This window comes from Aythya marila (genome assembly GCF_965140915.1).
Source record: "Aythya marila genome assembly, chromosome: 5".
Lineage (NCBI taxonomy): Eukaryota > Metazoa > Chordata > Aves > Anseriformes > Anatidae > Aythya > Aythya marila.
This window is the reverse complement of record NC_139046.1, coordinates 6,151,255-6,169,436: the sequence shown is the minus strand read 5'-3', so window position 1 is coordinate 6,169,436 and position 18,182 is coordinate 6,151,255. Positions and strand designations below refer to the sequence as shown.

The 18,182-nt window shown below is 37.2% G+C and overlaps 1 protein-coding gene across 3 annotated transcripts in view; it reads right to left on the bottom strand.

The window, feature by feature from the left end:
* The window catches only part of SLC38A6 (solute carrier family 38 member 6), a 44,822-nt gene that overhangs the window by 26,001 nt on the left and 639 nt on the right, over window positions 1–18,182 (bottom strand). For 2 of the 3 annotated variants that reach the window (XM_082761402.1, XM_082761400.1), the window contains exons 3-5: window positions 17,731–17,804; window positions 13,546–13,598; window positions 10,454–10,493 (exon numbers count right to left, since the gene is read on the bottom strand). In XM_082761402.1, the coding sequence (XP_082617528.1) occupies window positions 10,454–10,493; window positions 13,546–13,598; window positions 17,731–17,804 (167 nt within the window). Of the gene's footprint in view, window positions 1–10,453; window positions 10,494–13,545; window positions 13,599–16,787; window positions 16,880–17,730; window positions 17,805–18,182 lie in introns of those variants that run through there. The other variant, XM_082761401.1, reaches the window with a different exon arrangement.

The following is an 18,182-nucleotide window of genomic DNA, read 5'->3' as shown; positions in this document are numbered from 1 at the left end:
ATGGGACTTGAAAGGTTTTTCTTATACTGCATGCATAGATTTGCAGGAACTGTGAACACGAATAGAAATTGTTAGCTACTCTTAAGGGAATGACGATTGCTGATATTTCTACTCATAAGAAAGCAATGATGCATATAAATAAATCCAAAAGCTAATTCACAGTATCAATTTTCTCTTTTACTCCATAAAATGATCTAAGGCCTAAGTAAGAGTTCTTATACTTTTATTACGACTGATACTAACCTGATACCTTCACATACTGCTCATGTCACTTTTTGCTTTTACATAAACATCAAGCATTTATATGACCCAGAAACCAGCAAAGAAACACTCAAAGCATCAAGTTTTACAAACAGATTCAACAAATATCAAAGCCTCCTTGAAACTTCCATCTGTCAAAAGCAAGCAATTTTAGTAACGTGCCTACAAATGCCTTCAGTTATGTTTAAAGCTTGACAAAAATTAATCTGTTGCACTCAAATTTTACTGTTTTGCATTCAGTAATTCTTAAGAATTTTACTGTGTTGCATTTACTAACGCATTAAAATAATAACATAAATTTTTAAGAGGTAAGACAGTAAACTTCCATAAACTAATTTTTTAAGAGTGCTTTTTTTTTTTTTTTAAACGAGTGTTTTGAACCCTGGAAAATATGTGGACTCTGACATTGCTGTACCACAGCAGTTAACATTAAATCTGAAGAAAGGGACTGCAGTCCCCATAAAGTAAGGGAACTGTATTAATACAGAGTGACATCTACCTACCGCAAGGTTAAATTAAAAACAGTTGCTAGGTCACTAAATAAGGAAATATTCACTTCTTTATAATTAAAAGCTCTGATTTTTCTCGTATTTGAGTATATCCCCCTGTTGACATGTAGCTGTTGCTTGGTGGTGGTGAGGTATTTATCTGCTGTCCCGATTTTACTCTGCTATTTGCATACTGGAGAATGAAGATTCAACCACACCGATCTTTGCAGCGTGTGCATTTCTACATCACCAGAATTTGTAAGAAAATCAGCACACTTTTTCACGCTACGATAGAGACAGAAGCATATTTCACCCTAAGCAAAGATGTATTTTCATAATACTGTGTGTGAAAAAGAGAAAAAATCCTCTACATTTTAATTCAACTTTAGCCTTCTTTCTTGCATTCTACAATGCTTTTACACAAGCAGTTCAGAACTTTGATATATTTATGTACTTCAGGAAGATTTTAAAATTAGTTCTTTTGCAGGCTCAGCTGCAGAAAGCTTCAATTTAATTTCCAGATCAGATTTCCTCCTAATATGCAATCTGTCACTCTTCCCTTGCATTCCTATTAGCCTCTGGCTAATCATTTGATCACTTATCCTTTGTTGTGCACTTACTCTTTGTTTTTAAAAGAGGAGTCCTATTTCACTGAATTCCACTCCGAAGTAGGGAACCAATCATGCACTAAGAAACTTGCACATGCTAAACATTTGTATGCATCTTTCTTCCTCTCTCTGTGCATATGGGAAACAATCTCACATAGTAGGATTTTTTTTTGTTGCCAGTTTATCTTCTCCTGTTTGTTCTATAAGACGAAGACAATAAATAAAAAAGTAATTTATAGCTTGATGCTCAGATAAGACACGAATCTCTTAAATAAACTGGGGCAGGATGCCCTCACTAAATACAGTTGAAAAAGTCAAATCCTGCTTTTTTTTTCTTTTTAATTTACAAATGCAGCTGTACCTCTCATGAGAAACAGATCCTTGAAATTTTGCTCAGCATGAAAGAAGTAAAAGACACTAACCACTTTATGACACTCTATAAACTATGAATAAATAATACATAATAAATTATACATTATAAATTATACATTTCACTACAAAGTGAGTGCAGAACATTGATTGTTTTTAAAGTTGAAACCAAAACAGAGAAGTATCTTGAAAAAGGACGCAGCAACTGAAATATTATCTCCAGTAGGAATAAAGTGCTTACAATATGCGAGATAAAAAAATCATTTCTTCCACTGCAAAAAATAAACTTTACGTAACTTCCCAGATGCCCACCATGACCAAAAGCATGTCAAGTTATATCGTAAAAATTAAATGTCAACTACCCTTGGCAGTCCTGATGTAAAACGGAAGGAAGAGATTACACAGTCACAAGGCTAAACTGTGGCACAAGTGAACACAACAAAAAACCTATCTTGGGCTTTGATTTATTCCACTTTTGAAATACTGATTTCCTGTCACTTGCAAAATAGCTGTAACATTTTAAAGGCTAACTTTTAAGGCACCTTTTATCACGTTTAAAAACAAACAAGCAAACAAAAACTATATTAGATGTATATTGTTCTTTAGAAGCGTTCAAAGAAATTAGCAAATATCAGGAGTAACATTCCCTTCAGTTTGCTCTCCTTTCACATACGTAACGTGAGAGCAAAACTTACTGCTTTTGCATTCCATTTCATCCCCTAAACTCAAAAACGATAGCTTTTCTTCATGTCACCTACTCTTTCCAAGATGAGACACCTATCTTTACCACTGAATGAGATAGGTTTCCTGCAAAATGAAAGGCGTACAGTGATGTAACTTGAGATTTTAGCAACATGCAGATGCAACGAGTGCAGACTCCAACTACGCGAGCAACTTTAATACGGTTGCTTTCTAATTTTTCCATCCTGACTTTACATATCAACAGCACGCACCAAGAGCTATTTGATGGAAAACTTTGCAGGTCTAAACTTCTGCATTTAGTAGAAGCCAATATTCAGATACTAAAACAGTATTCAGCAGAAATCCAAATATTACTACTACTTTATTACTAAATAGAGGTTTACCACTGTCTTGAAAGCAGTGAGAAATTACATTCTTAAAACAGTTATCACCTTACTATGTTCCAAAAACATAGTGTTAACTCTAATGAGAAAAAAAAAGTGAAATATAAAATAGGGTACTTGCATTAAACTTTTATAACTTGTTTTTGCCATCGGCAGATATGGCTCTCTATAAATATATGTACCTTGCATGCATTATTCAAAATGTCCTTTTTGTACTATAAAATTGTTTCACACTAACTATATGGGCCCCCACCTGGATAAATAAAAAACAAAACAAAACAAAACAAACACACCTTTAGCTGCTAGAGAAAAGAGAAGCCAGGGTTGTTTTTAAATTACTCCCCAAAACACCTCTTATAACATAGCCCCAATCTTAAATCAAACATGTGATTGTCTTTTTTGTTACCAGGAAAATAATTGCAGTTTTTCCTTACTATCCTGCCCCAAAAATAATCAGTTGCTGAAATCCACAGTAATGATATAAGAGAATGTCTATATCAAACTTATGCATAAAGATGTAAGCTATTCCTTTCTTAGAAAACAGCTGGTGATAAATCCCTTCATTTCATTAGAGGGACTGAATCTAACTCTTCTGGTTATTTTTTCCTAATCTACCTCTCTAGCTGATCTTGTTAAATCACTGCAGATACGTCTCCTGCTATTAAGCACTGTGCAAAAATGGAACCAGGCTGCCCTCCAAACGCAGGAGAAGAAGGCAAGGGGCTGGGTAAAAATAGGCTTTATCAATACAACTACACTGCCTCTCCAGCTTCTACTAAAAAAAAGGTGCGCTGATCTGGGAGTCGGGACAAGTAGACTGAGCAATCTTGGTTTTTACCTTGGGGGAGCACTGGGTAAGACAGAGATTCTTCACAAATGCCTACAGATCATTAAGATAAATTAAAATGCTCACCGTCTAACTCTCTGAAGAGTTCTGGCAATAACATCCGTGCTTTTCCCCCAAATACTGAAAAGACTAGAGGCCGAGAGACAGAAATAGCACTAGAATAAACATTATCGGTCACAGCACGCTCGAGCCAAGGAGAGCTGGATCCTTCATAGCAACCGCTTGTGACAAATCCATTTGGGCTTGTGCCTCCCTTTGTTGGTAACGGAGGCTGTTTAAACTTGAATATGCCCTGATCCAGACAGGGTGACAAAAAGGACAACAGGAAAGGATTTCAAGAAAGAAAGTGAAACTAGAGAGCAAAATACTGGATTCTGGGCAAGTTGTTGATTTTTTTTCCCTCCAGTCAAAGAATGAGAACAGAATAGCAAGGTCAGAGGCATTTGAATATTGCATCAAGCTCCTTGTAAGTAATTCAAACTACAACAACATCAGGAATGATGCATGGATGCCGTTTAAAACCATCAATTATTTTGGCCCCCACATCATATATCCTTAGGAGCATGCTCTTCTGTTTTTGTTTCGCAATGAATCCCCCACATATTCAATTTTAAGAAGTTTCCCAATTACTTTATGCATTGTTCTTAGGATTTCCTCTTAGCGGAAGCTTAACATTTGTCTTTTTTTTTTTTTTTTTTTTTTAATATAGAAGGGAAATGCAGATTTCAATGTGTGAAAAAAAGACGGAATGCTTGTTCATATAGCAAGTTCTGACAACAGAAAGAGGTCATCAACTTTGCTGATCTGTACTTTATGACACCCATCCTGCTGAATTTTTTCTCCCCTACTTCCCTCTTCCTTTTAAGTTTAGCTTTCATCTGAATTATACTGGAAATTATACTGGCTTAAAAAAAAAAAAAAAAAAAAAAAAAAAGAAAAAAAAGAAAAATGAAAGAAAAAGTTATTCTTATTCCCCAGGGAACTCATAGACAGCAGATTTATTTTAGTAAAATTTCACTAGTTTAATTGTATTTGCACAGTTATGCTAATTTAGCTGCCACTTAGCTCTTCATATTTCAAAGTGTAGCTTCAGGTTGGGATTTTTGTTATTATTTTGTTTGTTTTGTTTTTAAAGCAGGGTTAATATTCTCTACAATACCAAGCCTTTCCAACAACTATTCACTGCAATATGGAAATGTAACAGCACGGGTCATTAATTGTTAAATTAGTACGGGAGCAGACAAACCTGCCCTTAATTAAGGCAGCTCTGCACTGGAAATCCTCACTGTGAAACAGCAAGGATAATTAGGCTTTCAGGTTAAAAGCAAACTGCATTGTGAAAACAAACACTGAGTTTGTTTGAAAACAGAATTAGACTTTCCATACTTAATGGAAGCTCAGTAATTTCTTAAGGTATTAATGATACAGTTCTCAGCATGTAACAAGCTGTATTTTATTCTTTCATAATTTGCACTTTCCAATTATTTTCAAAGTCCATAGAGTACTGTACTCTGGTTAGAAAAAGAAGGGTTTTCCAACATAGCCCTCATTCCCTCAAAATATTTGCTCCGGTTACATTTGGGACAAATCTTGTAAATACATTTAAAATTGAATTGCAGAACTGAGGAACGCTGAGGGGAAAAAAAAAAAAAAAGCTGGCAAAACAAAAATGCCCAGTTAACTTGGTAAAACAAGGTCACTGGTTACATTTGATTTTGTTTGTTTTGGTGTTGTTTTTAAATATGTGCAGAGCATTTGCAAGTACTGACACAGGGAGCACACACACACACACCCGTGAAGCAAATTCAGGAGTCAAACACTTCAATGTCCACCTCCAAAACAGAAAAAGCAAGAAAAAACAGCAAAAAGCAGCCCGCAGGGTCGGAGGCACCGGGCAAGGCCAGCAGGTGGTGGTGCGGGAGCGCTGCAGGCACCCAGCGAGGCCCCATGCGATGGGTATGAGCTCGCCAGACTTAAGGATGCAATATAGATAGGATTGATTACGTTCGGAGCAGGGTTTCCATGTGCTGTCCGTCGTGTTGAGTGTATTAATGGGCCGTAAAATCCAGCTTAAGAACTGCGTCTCCCATCAGGGCTAATCCCAGAGCTTCTATTACTGCCTGCAGAGCTCAGGCAGAGCCACGGCACAGCAGTGCTTGAGGGGTACAGCACAAGCATTTCTCCTCACGACTGACTATTACGAAGAAGAAAATCGTGTACCTTCGAGTACATGCTAATAGCTGAATATTGAAAGGAAATCTGGAAGCACCAGTTAGAGAAATTACACTTAATTGAACCCTATTTATACTAGAAACCCTACAATTCTTTGTAAAATTAGGGCTGCTATCTGGAAAGTGTGGATCCAAAGAGAGGCTGTAAGGCTCATTTGGGTACAGGCCAAAGCAGGCTGGTTACGCGCACTGATCCTCAGCAGAAGAGCTCTGTGTACCTCAGCCTACTGCTAGAAATTGAAAAAAGAAAGCCCCGTGCAAAAAAAAATAATCCTACTACAGACCACCTATGCTACATGGCTGCACCACATGTTCTGCTGTTGCACTCAATCCCACTGCTAATAAATTTTAAATAATTAAACTCATGTTCTCAGCAGTTTCAATTTATGTTTCCGTGCATCACCAGTACCCAGCGCTCTGTGACGAGCCGCATCTCCCGACAGCAGCGACCTTCAGCTAATACCAGCCCGCAGCCCAGAGAACTATGCTGTAAAAACTCTCCACAGACTTCCTGCTAGACCTCGGTGCTGAAGATTTGTTAGTGTTGGCAATAGATTGTGAGCTGCTCTTGTGCAACGCTTTATTGTGTTTGTCTCCGTTTTCCACCAGCCTCGCTGAAATAATTCCTGCTCCAACTTCATTACATCGCGTTTTGAGATTCCTAATGATTTTCTCCAGGGTACGGCGGTGCAGACTGCCCTGCTTCTCAGTCAGATCAGCAGTGACAGCTCTAGGAGGAAAAACTCCCCTCCTTGCTCCTTAGGAGAGCATCCACCGAGCTCCCAGATCCTCCCTGACCAGGCCAGGGGAAGGCCTGCATGGTGCCAGGCCAGGGCTTTGGCCCGCTGAGCCTCATCCATCACTTCCTAGAAGCACAGCGCTGTTAGGACAATAGCAGGGACGTGGTCCAAATCCGGTTGCTCCTGGGAAGGATTACATAAAAGAGGCGCAGAGCCATGGACCGGAGTGTTTTCCATAGCAGCCTCCCTCGCTCCTTCTACGCTTCCAGGCGTGCAGCTGCACCAAGGGCCCTCTCTGAGCTCAGGAGCCGCATGACAAGATCCAAAATCCTGCAAGATCTTCTGCATGGCAGGCAACAAGTGGACATTTAGAAGATCACTCCACTTACAGAGCAGTTTGGCAGTAATCCTTTTAGTGTCCTATTTGTAATCCCACAGTCACACTAACCAGCTCATAGGAGAAAAAGACAGGTCACGGAACTCATCACTAGTTATTTAGACAAATGGGCTGCTGGCCTGGGCCAAAATACTGACAAATAGAACAATATAAAACGAGTAATTTTGGCCATCCCATTCAACCTTTCCCCTTATTAACAAATATCCATACTGCAAGAACAAGTACATATGGACATAAGGAGAGTTAGACAATTATTCTCAAAGTTTAATCTCTCTAAACTCTAAGCTAAGAATCTTTATGAATTCTGTGAAGTCTTTAAATCACAGTATTTTTGAAGATGACCTCAGTTCACATTTGGATATTGCAAAGTCAACACATTCTCTGGATACATCCTCAGTTAACCTTTGGTACTTAAATAGATTTTGGTATGTGTTATGTTTATCTAAGTAACACAAATTAAAAAGTGTTCCAGCACAGCTGAAAATCTGCATGAAAGTTGAGTGATCATATGAGACATACACGTTGAAATTTCCAGGCAATTAACTTGAATTATTTAAAAAACAAAACAAAAACCACAGAGGTATTTTACAATTTATTCTAAGTTTGGACAACTACTGCTTTCCTGTAGCTGTACAAAATCAATGTGTTTTTTTTCCCCCCTTTGGGTATCCTGCTAGTAGAAAAATCAGCTTCCCTATCTACACAAAGCTGTAAGTGTGGGCAATTAGGATGTCAAATGCAAAGCTGCAATTCAAGTTTTCTTTTTAAGAAAGCAAAGATGACAAATTAGAAAGCATAACCGTATTAAAGAGATTGTTAAAAAGCTCTCTCCGGCACAAATAAATGCAAATCACTTCCACACAAAAATTTTAGAAGTGATCAGACCAAACTTTAAAACTGCCAAGACTAGATGCTGCTAGTGACAATAACCCTAGTAAAGTCGTTTATTTTAATCATAAATCATCATTCATTATTTCATGTTCTCCAATCACTTTTGAAATAAGATACTATATGATGCAATGTACCCAGGTCTGATGATGGAGGAGGTAACAGAAAACAATTTTATTTTTAGCCTTACTCTGAAATTAAAGATGTTGACAGAGTCTGGAAGTCTGCCCAACAGACACGGTGCTGCTAGTTCCTTCAAACAGACATAAAACAACAACAAAAAAAGAGGTGAATGCCTAACTGTGCTACGGAAAAAGCAAAGAACATAAGTTTTATACTTAATTCCAGCACAGCTTCCATTCAGGACAAACTACACTCCATGATTTCACCATTCCCATTTAAAATCTGTAGAAGGAGCCAGAAGAACAAGAAAAATTTCCTTTCTTTCTATGCGTTTCTTCTACAGCCCAGGCTCACTGTGAGATGAGCTCTTCATCTCTCCTATCTTTAAGAGCCTGTGACGCTGAAAATGACTATTCTGCAATGATCATTCCTGCCATCGTGCTGCTCTGCTAACTTGGGACTCTGCTGAAGTGAAAATGGAAATTGTTAAGGAGAGAAACACCATAGCTGGGTGCTCTGACCCCAGACAGAAACCTAAATACCAAACAGAAGCTGTGACAGCTCCCTGCAATGATAGCACAATTGATCTCCTGTATGGAGAATGGTGCCAAGGAAGCTGAAGTTGCCTGTGAAAACCCATGTTTTCACTGAGTATGCTTCATGATAGATGTGGGCATGGTTTTGTTTTACCAACTCTAACCAGTTCAAAGAAGGAAAGTCACCTTTCTCATTTCAGCGCATTTGAAACCAAGTGATTCTGCAAATGAGCATAGAGGATGCATAAAGTGCTACCATTCCCTTACATGGAAGACACTGCCCTTAGAAACAAAAGAAGCAAAAGAGTTTTGAATGCTTCCATCAAAATGAGGTCACTTAAAAATATCTGAAAGAGAAGTTTCAACTTGCAGAAACCTCCTCCTTAACTAGTTAAACAGAAAACCACTGGTTGGCAAAACAGGCTCTACTTGTTGGCAGAGAAGCCTGCTGTAGAAGACAGAGTAAGTAGTTTGATAATATCCAGCAGACACTAGCTTGGGCCTCTGCATTTAGTGAATTTTATTAAAAATGACACCAAGAAGGTTATGAACTGCTATGAAGAAGAAATGAGAGTCATATTTCCTTTGACCACAGAGTCTTGTGCACGATCCCAGAGTCTCCAGAACCTGCACTGTGTATCCCTCCTTGTCTAGTACTGTTTATTTAGAGGTCCACTCAAACAGGAAAGGAAATGAAAAAATTTGTTCTTGCTACAGAACAACCTCTAAAACCCATATGAATAAATAATCCTTAACCTTGGAATTAGTCTGTTCACTCCTGCCTGAAGTTAACGCTAGGGTTTTTAACAGCCATTTAAAGTAAGCAGTTTTTATTGCTGTATAACAAAGGATTCCAATTTTATCCTACAAGCAGCAACTTGGTCTAGTTGTAGGTCGCTATGTAGTGACAACAAATAGTGATTGCTGAATTGTCTGGACTTGATAGGTAATGCTGAAGGAAAGAACAATTCTGGAAGGCTGTTTCCTTTTGGCATCGTAGGTGAATATGTGTATCTTGGGGGTGGTGGCGGGGAATGGAAAAGGGATTTTTCACACAGCTTCCTCATCTGAAGAAAGAATCCAAGAGATCAGAAGGAAATAGCCAAAGGAATTATAAATTGTCCTGTTAAACATCGTCTGCTTACAGACAATTAATTTCTAAGGACACTACTATGCAGTAACTCAAGCATTCTGTGCAAACATACCTGAGTAACAGTTCAAATGCTTGGATGATTGTTTTAATGAACACACAGCTGGTGTTATTTTATTGTTATGCACAAAGGAAGACAATATAAGAGTAGAGTTGGAGAACCTGACATATGATGTTGTAGATTATCAGCCCACATGACAAAAGTGAGCAAACCAAAGCACACACCTCCCTGCCTCAAAAGCCCAAGGTATTGAGCTAAACCAAAAAGGAAAGCCACTATAATAAAGCAGATTTGGAATTCCACAGCTAAGCACTCTGTTATTACTCAAATCACTAAAACAAATTAGTGCTTTACAAAAGAAACAAACAAAACAGATGACACGAAGAAATGCAGCTATGAGATTCAAATGTACAGAAGAGCGGGGAGGAGATTATGCCTCATCAACCCCCTCCGATTAGCAACACCAGCTCTGATGGATATGCTCCATGTCACGCGATGCAGTCAGCACCAGGCATACAAACCAGCCCCCACCAAGTTCCCCGTCTACCCCATGACTGCAGTGCTTGAGCTTAGCATGATCACATAAGCCTTTTCTGCAAGCCTTCCATCTTCTTAATCAAACTCTTAAAAACACTTGAATTTAATTAGCACCTTGGACGTTTGTGGAGTTTTGCAGACTGCGGAAATTATATTCCATTCAGTTAAAATTGAGAGTATGAAGTTTCTTACCTCCTATATTCTGGATAATTATTGTAACTGCAACAAGGACCTATAAAAAAAACAAGTTTTCTTTAGAAAAGGTAAGGATAACTGAAGTCATATGTCTACCGCAGTCATAAAACACATGTATCATCTTGAACAGCCCAGATGTAGAAGTGATAACTGGTATTGAAAGGAAAGGCATCTTCTGTTTAATGAAGAGTTTATAACACACATAAAGCAATGCAATCTAAAATGAATATAAAAGCAAAAAAAAACCTTCCTGAAATACCACATTTGCATTCCAACATGACAAAACAACAGTAGCCACAGGGTGAAGCTTGTTTTGCAAATGAGGTTTGAAATCACTGAAAACACACAAGTGCATTCTAATTGATGTTCACCTCTGAAATGGCAATCAGCAGAGATTTATACAAACTACTTCCTCACTGAGAAACTATGAATATTTAACTATCATGAATGTTATGAATTTTTCTTTTATTCTATCATGAATTATTCTTTTAAAGTTGTGAACTAGATAGACATTGCTTTTTCTTTGGTGTTTGCGATTATTCATATTGGACTGATAGGAAAGTAGAAGTGACCATAGGCCATTAAAGATATTTGTCTGAATCTCTGCAATTGTCAACTCCCAACTGAAAACCCTAGAAGTGGTGTCTAAAGTTTTCCCAGTGTTGTTTTCATTTCAGTTCTAAAATAGCAGCATCATCTAGAATAGCAGAGTTTTTCTTTCTGTACGCACTGTTCTTCATTATGTAACAGGACCTTCCTACAAGAGCGCTACCAGAAGGCAGCTTGGAAGAAATCAAGCCACAGCTATGAGAAGAAAAACAAAATTGTTACTTTTGAATAAAATCTGAAGGGAGAATTGCCATTTTTTCAATTGATCAGTTAGAAAAACATATCAGATTTGTAATGAATTGAAAGCTCACAAATCAGAAAAAAATATATATATAATCTTGTTATTTGCCATAGATGGAAAGAAATACTTCATGCCTTTGGAGAAGGAGAATCAGCAATATTCCAGTGACAGAAAATCTCTAGTCTCACAAATCACAGAGAAATATTTTTGACATTAAATCACCATAAGGTTGAATAACTGCTTTACTTCAAGAGCAGTTACCAGGAGTTTGCTGTCAATCTAGGATGCCAGCTCAAGCAAGGTCCTGTAGCGGTCTGGCTGTATTATTAGCAAATGACTTGGATGAGAGAATAAGAACAATTTTTATTTATTTATTTATTTATTTTAAATGCCATCTGTACCTAACTAAGCTGAAGAAAGTTCAGGGTCAGGACTGTAATTCAGAATTATTGTGATAAACTAGGAGAGTAAAAAAAAAAAAAAATTAAAAAAAAAAAATCAATAGAGCCAGTTAAAAGCAATGCATTCGGGAAGCAGAGATCACATATGTGACTTACAGTTATTAGATTGCAAGTAGAGAAAATAGGCTGAGATAAAACTATCAGCAGCAGCCACAGTAATGACAAATCTTGTTTTAGGATGCAGTAACGGGCATGCTTGATCTAAAATATAGGTAATTGCATTTGCTGTTGCTGTCAAGTTGTTAGCCAGCTAACTGCGTTCCCTTTTGCAGACATGTTTTAAGATAAATGTATAAAAATGAAAGATATTTCAAGAGAGAAAAAACATCAGTTCATCGGGAAAGCTTGGCGAGCTTTGTTTTATTATTTAATCGAAACAACTTCTCAACCTAGATATATTCCAGTGATGGACTGCTCTCCGTAGACACAGAAAATAGAAAACCAGCCGATATTTTTAGAAGAAACGACTTGGTAGTTCTTAAAACAGAACTACTAGCAGTAATATTGGTGAGAATAATCTTCAACTTCGTCTACACGGTAAAGCTGTGAAACCTCTTTCATTGAATAACATTGAATATTCACTGAGTAACAGATTCAACAAATGCCTGCCAAGAACAGCTTATATATGTTTAGCCCTACTTCAGAGAAGGGGCAGACTTGGTCACATTTTAATACTTCCTTAAGCTCTACATTTCTATGGCTTCTGCATCAAGTGGCTTGTGGTTGCCATGTACAGAACAGACCCTCAAAAAAAAAAAAAAAAAAAATTCAATACGTTGCTAATATCAAGATTTATCTTCTCTTGATGTTGATCACATCTTAACTCTGATCGATAAATATTGATCCACACAGAGTAAGCTCATTATCTGCTTATTAATGCTAATGGAAGTCTTACACCTAGTAGCTTAGATTTAATTCTCAGTTACATTAAAATAGAATAAACTGGTCTGTTAAGCAGAACTCATTTTTATTTTTTTATTTATTTTTTTTTTTAGAAAACCACTAAAATCGCATTTCTGCATGGTAAGCCTACTTTTAGGATCGTTCAGCTGAAACAGAGAGCATAGTAGTTTTATTATTATATGCATTGTATTCACTATCAGTATTTCCTGCGTACCCACTATTAGTGAATAACGTTGTCTATTAAGAATAACAGATCAAGTAAAACTATTAAAAAGGCTTGGCTTACATGCTCTTATACCAAAAATGGTTCATAATTTTTTTTAATCATAAGATAAAGTAACAAGAAATGTTCATCTGTTTGTTAACAAAAGAAAAAATAAACATGCATAAAATATATTCTTATTTATTTTGTAACAAGTACACGAAAGGCAAACACTAATCTTAGATCTCTATTAAACACTAAAACAACACCAGTAAATCACTTAAGTGTCTCTTAACAACTTATAACAACAGTACAACGGGACTACAACCAACTTGAAATGGATCGCTGAGCCAACTTGATGATAAAGCCAGTGGGCACGCATTTATGAATACAATTAAAAAGTGAACACACCAACAGGAAAGTAGCACAAAACCTTGCATTCAAGAAACGTCTATTTTACAGTTAACTAATCTTCAGGCTTCCATAGACCACAAACACTAACTGAATGGTAACAAAGAGTTGTTTTCAGGAACTAATGGATTTTTTTTAAATTATATTAGGACTAATTGTACTACATATTTCACCTGTATATCTTGACTGTGCAATGAACAGTTGTATATATTGGAAGTACGGGAATGATAAGAAAAATACACAGATAAAACCAGACACTTACCTTTCCAGTTGATCCAAATGCAAACAGGCCAAGGTCTTCATAAGACATGACAGCTGTTAACGAGAAAAAAAAACAAAACAAAACCAAAAATATTTCTAACTCCAAAATCACCTAAGAGCTCCAGTTTTGCCTTTTTTTCCTTTTTAAATTAACACAGTTCAGGATAAAATTTAGAGAGTATTTTATATTATTCACTGAATAGTTTTTATATACACCTGTATTCCAACTAAAAAAATACAACTAGATGTTAAATCATTCACAGATTTTCCAGAAATTCAATTTAATATTAGAAATAGTATTATTTTTTTACTACTACTATGCTGGCAGCAAATTACCTTCTCCCAACAACTTTTGCAAGTGATACTACAGATGAAGAATTTTGAAATTAGTCTCAACAATTAGTTGTAAGCTATCATTTGTTAAGTATGCACTTGCTTTTAAATGAAGACGATAACAGAAAATCCGTTTTCATCTCTCTGTGAATACAAACATCAATTATCACGTTGCCAGCTTTTAAAAACTCTACTCATTTCCAAGGCAGCTGAAGGTAAACACCTTCCTGCCTTGAAATCAGTTAGAGAAAACAAACAAAACACAGCACACCATAGCAAAGACAAAAACAGAAGAAAACAAAATGCCTGCCCTTACTTGCACCTCACTTAAATAATTACATGGAAATAAGCTGTGGTTTCCTGTACTCTTTTGTTGAGCTTTAGCTGAAGCTCACTTCTAATATTGTTGGTAACTCAAAACAATCCCTCCTCAGAAGGGAGGAAGTCCTGTTAAAGCCCTCCATTGTTGTGCTGCGTTTTGTTATGAGGAGCTCCAGCGATAGCAAGAAGATGAAAGCTCCCCGAGAAACACCCCTCCCTTTCTGTATATATAATAAAGCGGTCCAGAATTGTAAATGCCTCACAGGGTAAAATTAATCCCCAAACCACATAGTTGTATTGTCATAACGTTTGCTTTCCCTCCCTGGTTTCTACCTGGTACACGACCGTTCCTGCTCCCATCGCGTCCTAACTGAGGGCGCAGCCCTGCAACTCGAGCTGCTCGGGGCAGACCTTCACACCTGAGCGAAGCTGCTCTGAAATAAATGAAATGAGACCTGGGAGAGCTAGGCAAGGACCAGGATCAGATGGCAGGACTGGAGCCTTGCACTGCCAGCCGTTGCATTGTCCCTTCGTTAGGTACTGCACACATCGGCTCAATGCAGTACCGAAAAAATAAAACTTCATCTTCTCACACGGCTTTGTCAAGGACGACGTTCCACATTCTGCTCTACGACTGACATTAATACGCTATGAAACAGCAAATTAAGTGACAAAATTAAATAAGCCAGAGTCTGCTCACAGCAAAAACCTGGAAAATTCTCGTATGTCTGCTGTTACACTAAGTTAGTTATATACAGATACAATGAAACAACGGATGTGTTACCAGATTTTACCGTGTCTTTCTTTGTTTATATTTACAAAGCAGTTGATCACAAGAAAAAATAAAAATAGCATTTTAGAAGGCCATTCCCAATGGCATCAAGTATCAGCAAACTTTTAAATGTGTTTAGAAAAGAGCTGCTTTTACCGCATAGGAACAAATACAGACAAACAGGGAGTTACCAATAAAGAGAGAACAAAGTTTCCACGCGATTCCACAAGAGCAAAATGAAACCTTAGGAGAGAATTTTCTGTAGTTACTGTTTTTGTAATCAATTTAGTTCTGTGAACACTGAGGAAGCCTTAATCACATTACTTTTGTAACTTCAAAAACACATGGAACAAAATATTAGGCACTATGGACAGAAACACACTCTGCCTGATTGGCTTAATTCCTAATATGTTATTAACGCCATAAAGAAATTATCCATTTAATCCCAAAGTGAAATTGGAAAGGATAGCACTAACAATACTCATTACTAACTCCAAAATGGAAAAAACAAAGCCACAAAACTTCGAAGTATATCCACTTAAATTCCCAATTCCTCTACTTTACTGAATGGGTTTAGCTTTTGTCAGCCCAAACCCTAAAACAATTTATGTAGGACTGAATTAACACTGGGAGAAAACACTGACTAATCCAAACCCAACACTTTACACATGGCAATATCAGCTTTCTAATTCTTTTGGTCTACACAAATCATTTGACTTTGACAAAGTCACTCTAGATCAACATCACTTTCAAACTGAAGGCACTTCTTTGTTTTTAAACTACAGCTAAAATGCTTGAGCTTAATAAATTTCGGTCTCTGTTTAAAATGGAATTAAGGCTTCCGTTTTGGAAGGTATTTTATATGTCAACTCTTTCCTAGGATTACTTTTATGACTTGAATACCTGAATGAATAGCTTACAAACTCCCCAAACTGTTTTTATTTTTTTTACCTTCCACCCATCAAATTTTCCAAGCTCATTTTTGAAAGAAAACTACTAAAATCCCTAATTCCTTGCCATGAATTAGGCTCAATATTGTAATACTGTTCACAAACATCTGCATATTTTACATATTAAAAAAAATGCTCAGTTATCTACTTTGGAAGTAAGCATTTATACTGATTTTACTTTGCAAAGGCACAACCGGTCATAATTCTGGAATGGTATTTAACATGAAATTAGTTCAATAATTTACAATAAAATCTCTCCCCTCCAAAAAAAAAGAACAAAGGAAAAAAAAAAAAAAAAAAGCACAGAGAGAGCCATAAAGCCAGCAGATATCTAGAAATAATTCTAGTGCTAGTATGACCTGTCAACGTTAACTGATAACCAATTATTAACCATAAAATGCTAGTTTCAGACAAGAAAAATACTTTACCCTGTTGTTCACCATTATTCTTTGCTTTTGGATATATGCATTTCAAAAATTCTTCCTGGAGGCAGAATTTTGCCTTTAGACAATAAATGAAGAGTTAAACCATTCTTGTGTATTAGCTCTCAAAGTTCAGTTTTTCCCCCTCTCCTTCCTTTGCACCATCCCCCGCAGTTCTTTTGCAAGGATATCTTCTTATTTTACCAGATAACAACGCAATACCATCAAGGGCTTAAGTAATACAGAACCTCCGATCATTTTTTGTGATATTTGTTCACCTCTTATCTCAAACTCCCTTTTTTTAAACGTATCTTTCTAGCTATTTATTTCAGATCTTCAGTCCTTTCTAACAAGCAGAGCTCCAAGCAGGGAAAAAAAAGAATGCCAGAGACTTGGTCCCAAATCATCAAACAGCCAACAGTACCACACATAAAAGCAGCCCTACCTCTGAAGACTTTTTTAAAGAACGTATGAAGAAGATCACTCAACAGGTGAAGACAGGAGCAGCAGATCTAAGAAGAATCAGGAAGCAATCATCTCAGAGACCAAAGCTAGCTACAGAAAGCACAGCCAAGAAGGAAGAAATGGAAGCTTTCTCCCACCACCTTTGAAAAGAGGGGAAAACAGATGAGATGAAACAATAACCAGGTGACTGGAAGAGATGAAGACATCTTCCTGTAACATCTCTGTATACTAGAACTCAAGAAACCAGCCAGTTATTTCAGTAATAATTTTTAAAAAGCAAGAATTAAAACATTAGCAGCAGATTAGAAATCAGATGTTAGAATCTACTCTCTAGACATTCTCAAAGCAGTATAATTTCTAACTAAGAGCTGCAACGTGACTTCACGCTCAGTATCAAAAATGCTGTAATAACACACATCCGTAGAGTGCCATGGGAATTGTAACAACTCAGTTTGATTACAAAACCTGACAGGTATCCATTCTGAACAGTGAATAAGTCTATACAAGTAGGGTAGTGAAAGTTGGCTGTTTGTGGTTCTTAAGCCTTTACTGAAAGCAACAGTGAGACTACGTATGGAGGCAACCACACACTAAAGTGGTGTGGTCCAACTGGCACCAAAACAATTTTGCTACAGACACACAGGATCTCTCTTTTTGGAAAGATGAGAGATGCATTCTGAGAAACAGTAAAACTGAAAATCTAGAAACCAGATCGTTTTGCACTTCCTTTTTATAATGCATTTTGAATTGACAATTCTACGGCAATTAGCAATCATTAAAAGATCTAACATATTTCAACAGCAATGAAACATGGCAATACGTTAACATGTTGTTAATTAAAATAATTATATGGGTTCATGTCTTTTTACTACAGGCAAGGAAAAGTTTCAGAGATCAGTGTTAGATAAATCCTTTCCACTTACCAGTCTGAATGCACATACTGAGCAGAAGAAACACAGAGTAAGAGGCAAGGCTGGCAACAATCAGCAGCAAGATGCTAAAAATACAAGAGGTTGAAATTTAAGGCATTTTTACAGGTCAATGCAGTTTCTTTCTTAAACAACAAAAAAAAAGATTCCATTGCACACAGCGTATCACAGGACCCAATTTCCTCATTTTATGGCTTTTCTTTGCTGACTGTGGTTCACTTGGTCACTGACTGTCCCAACCCCTGCTAAAACCACAGCTTCTCGTATCACGCACCGCTGTGTGGGGTGAAGACATGAATCACAGCAAGGCCATAACACAGAAACACAAAGATTAATGTGAAATAAATCCGGGTTTGTGGCCAGAGAGCAGTACGAGCTGGCAGCCTTGGCCCAGTCCCAGCTCGGTGCACACACCCGGTGGGTTCATGCATTGGGGATGTGCAGGC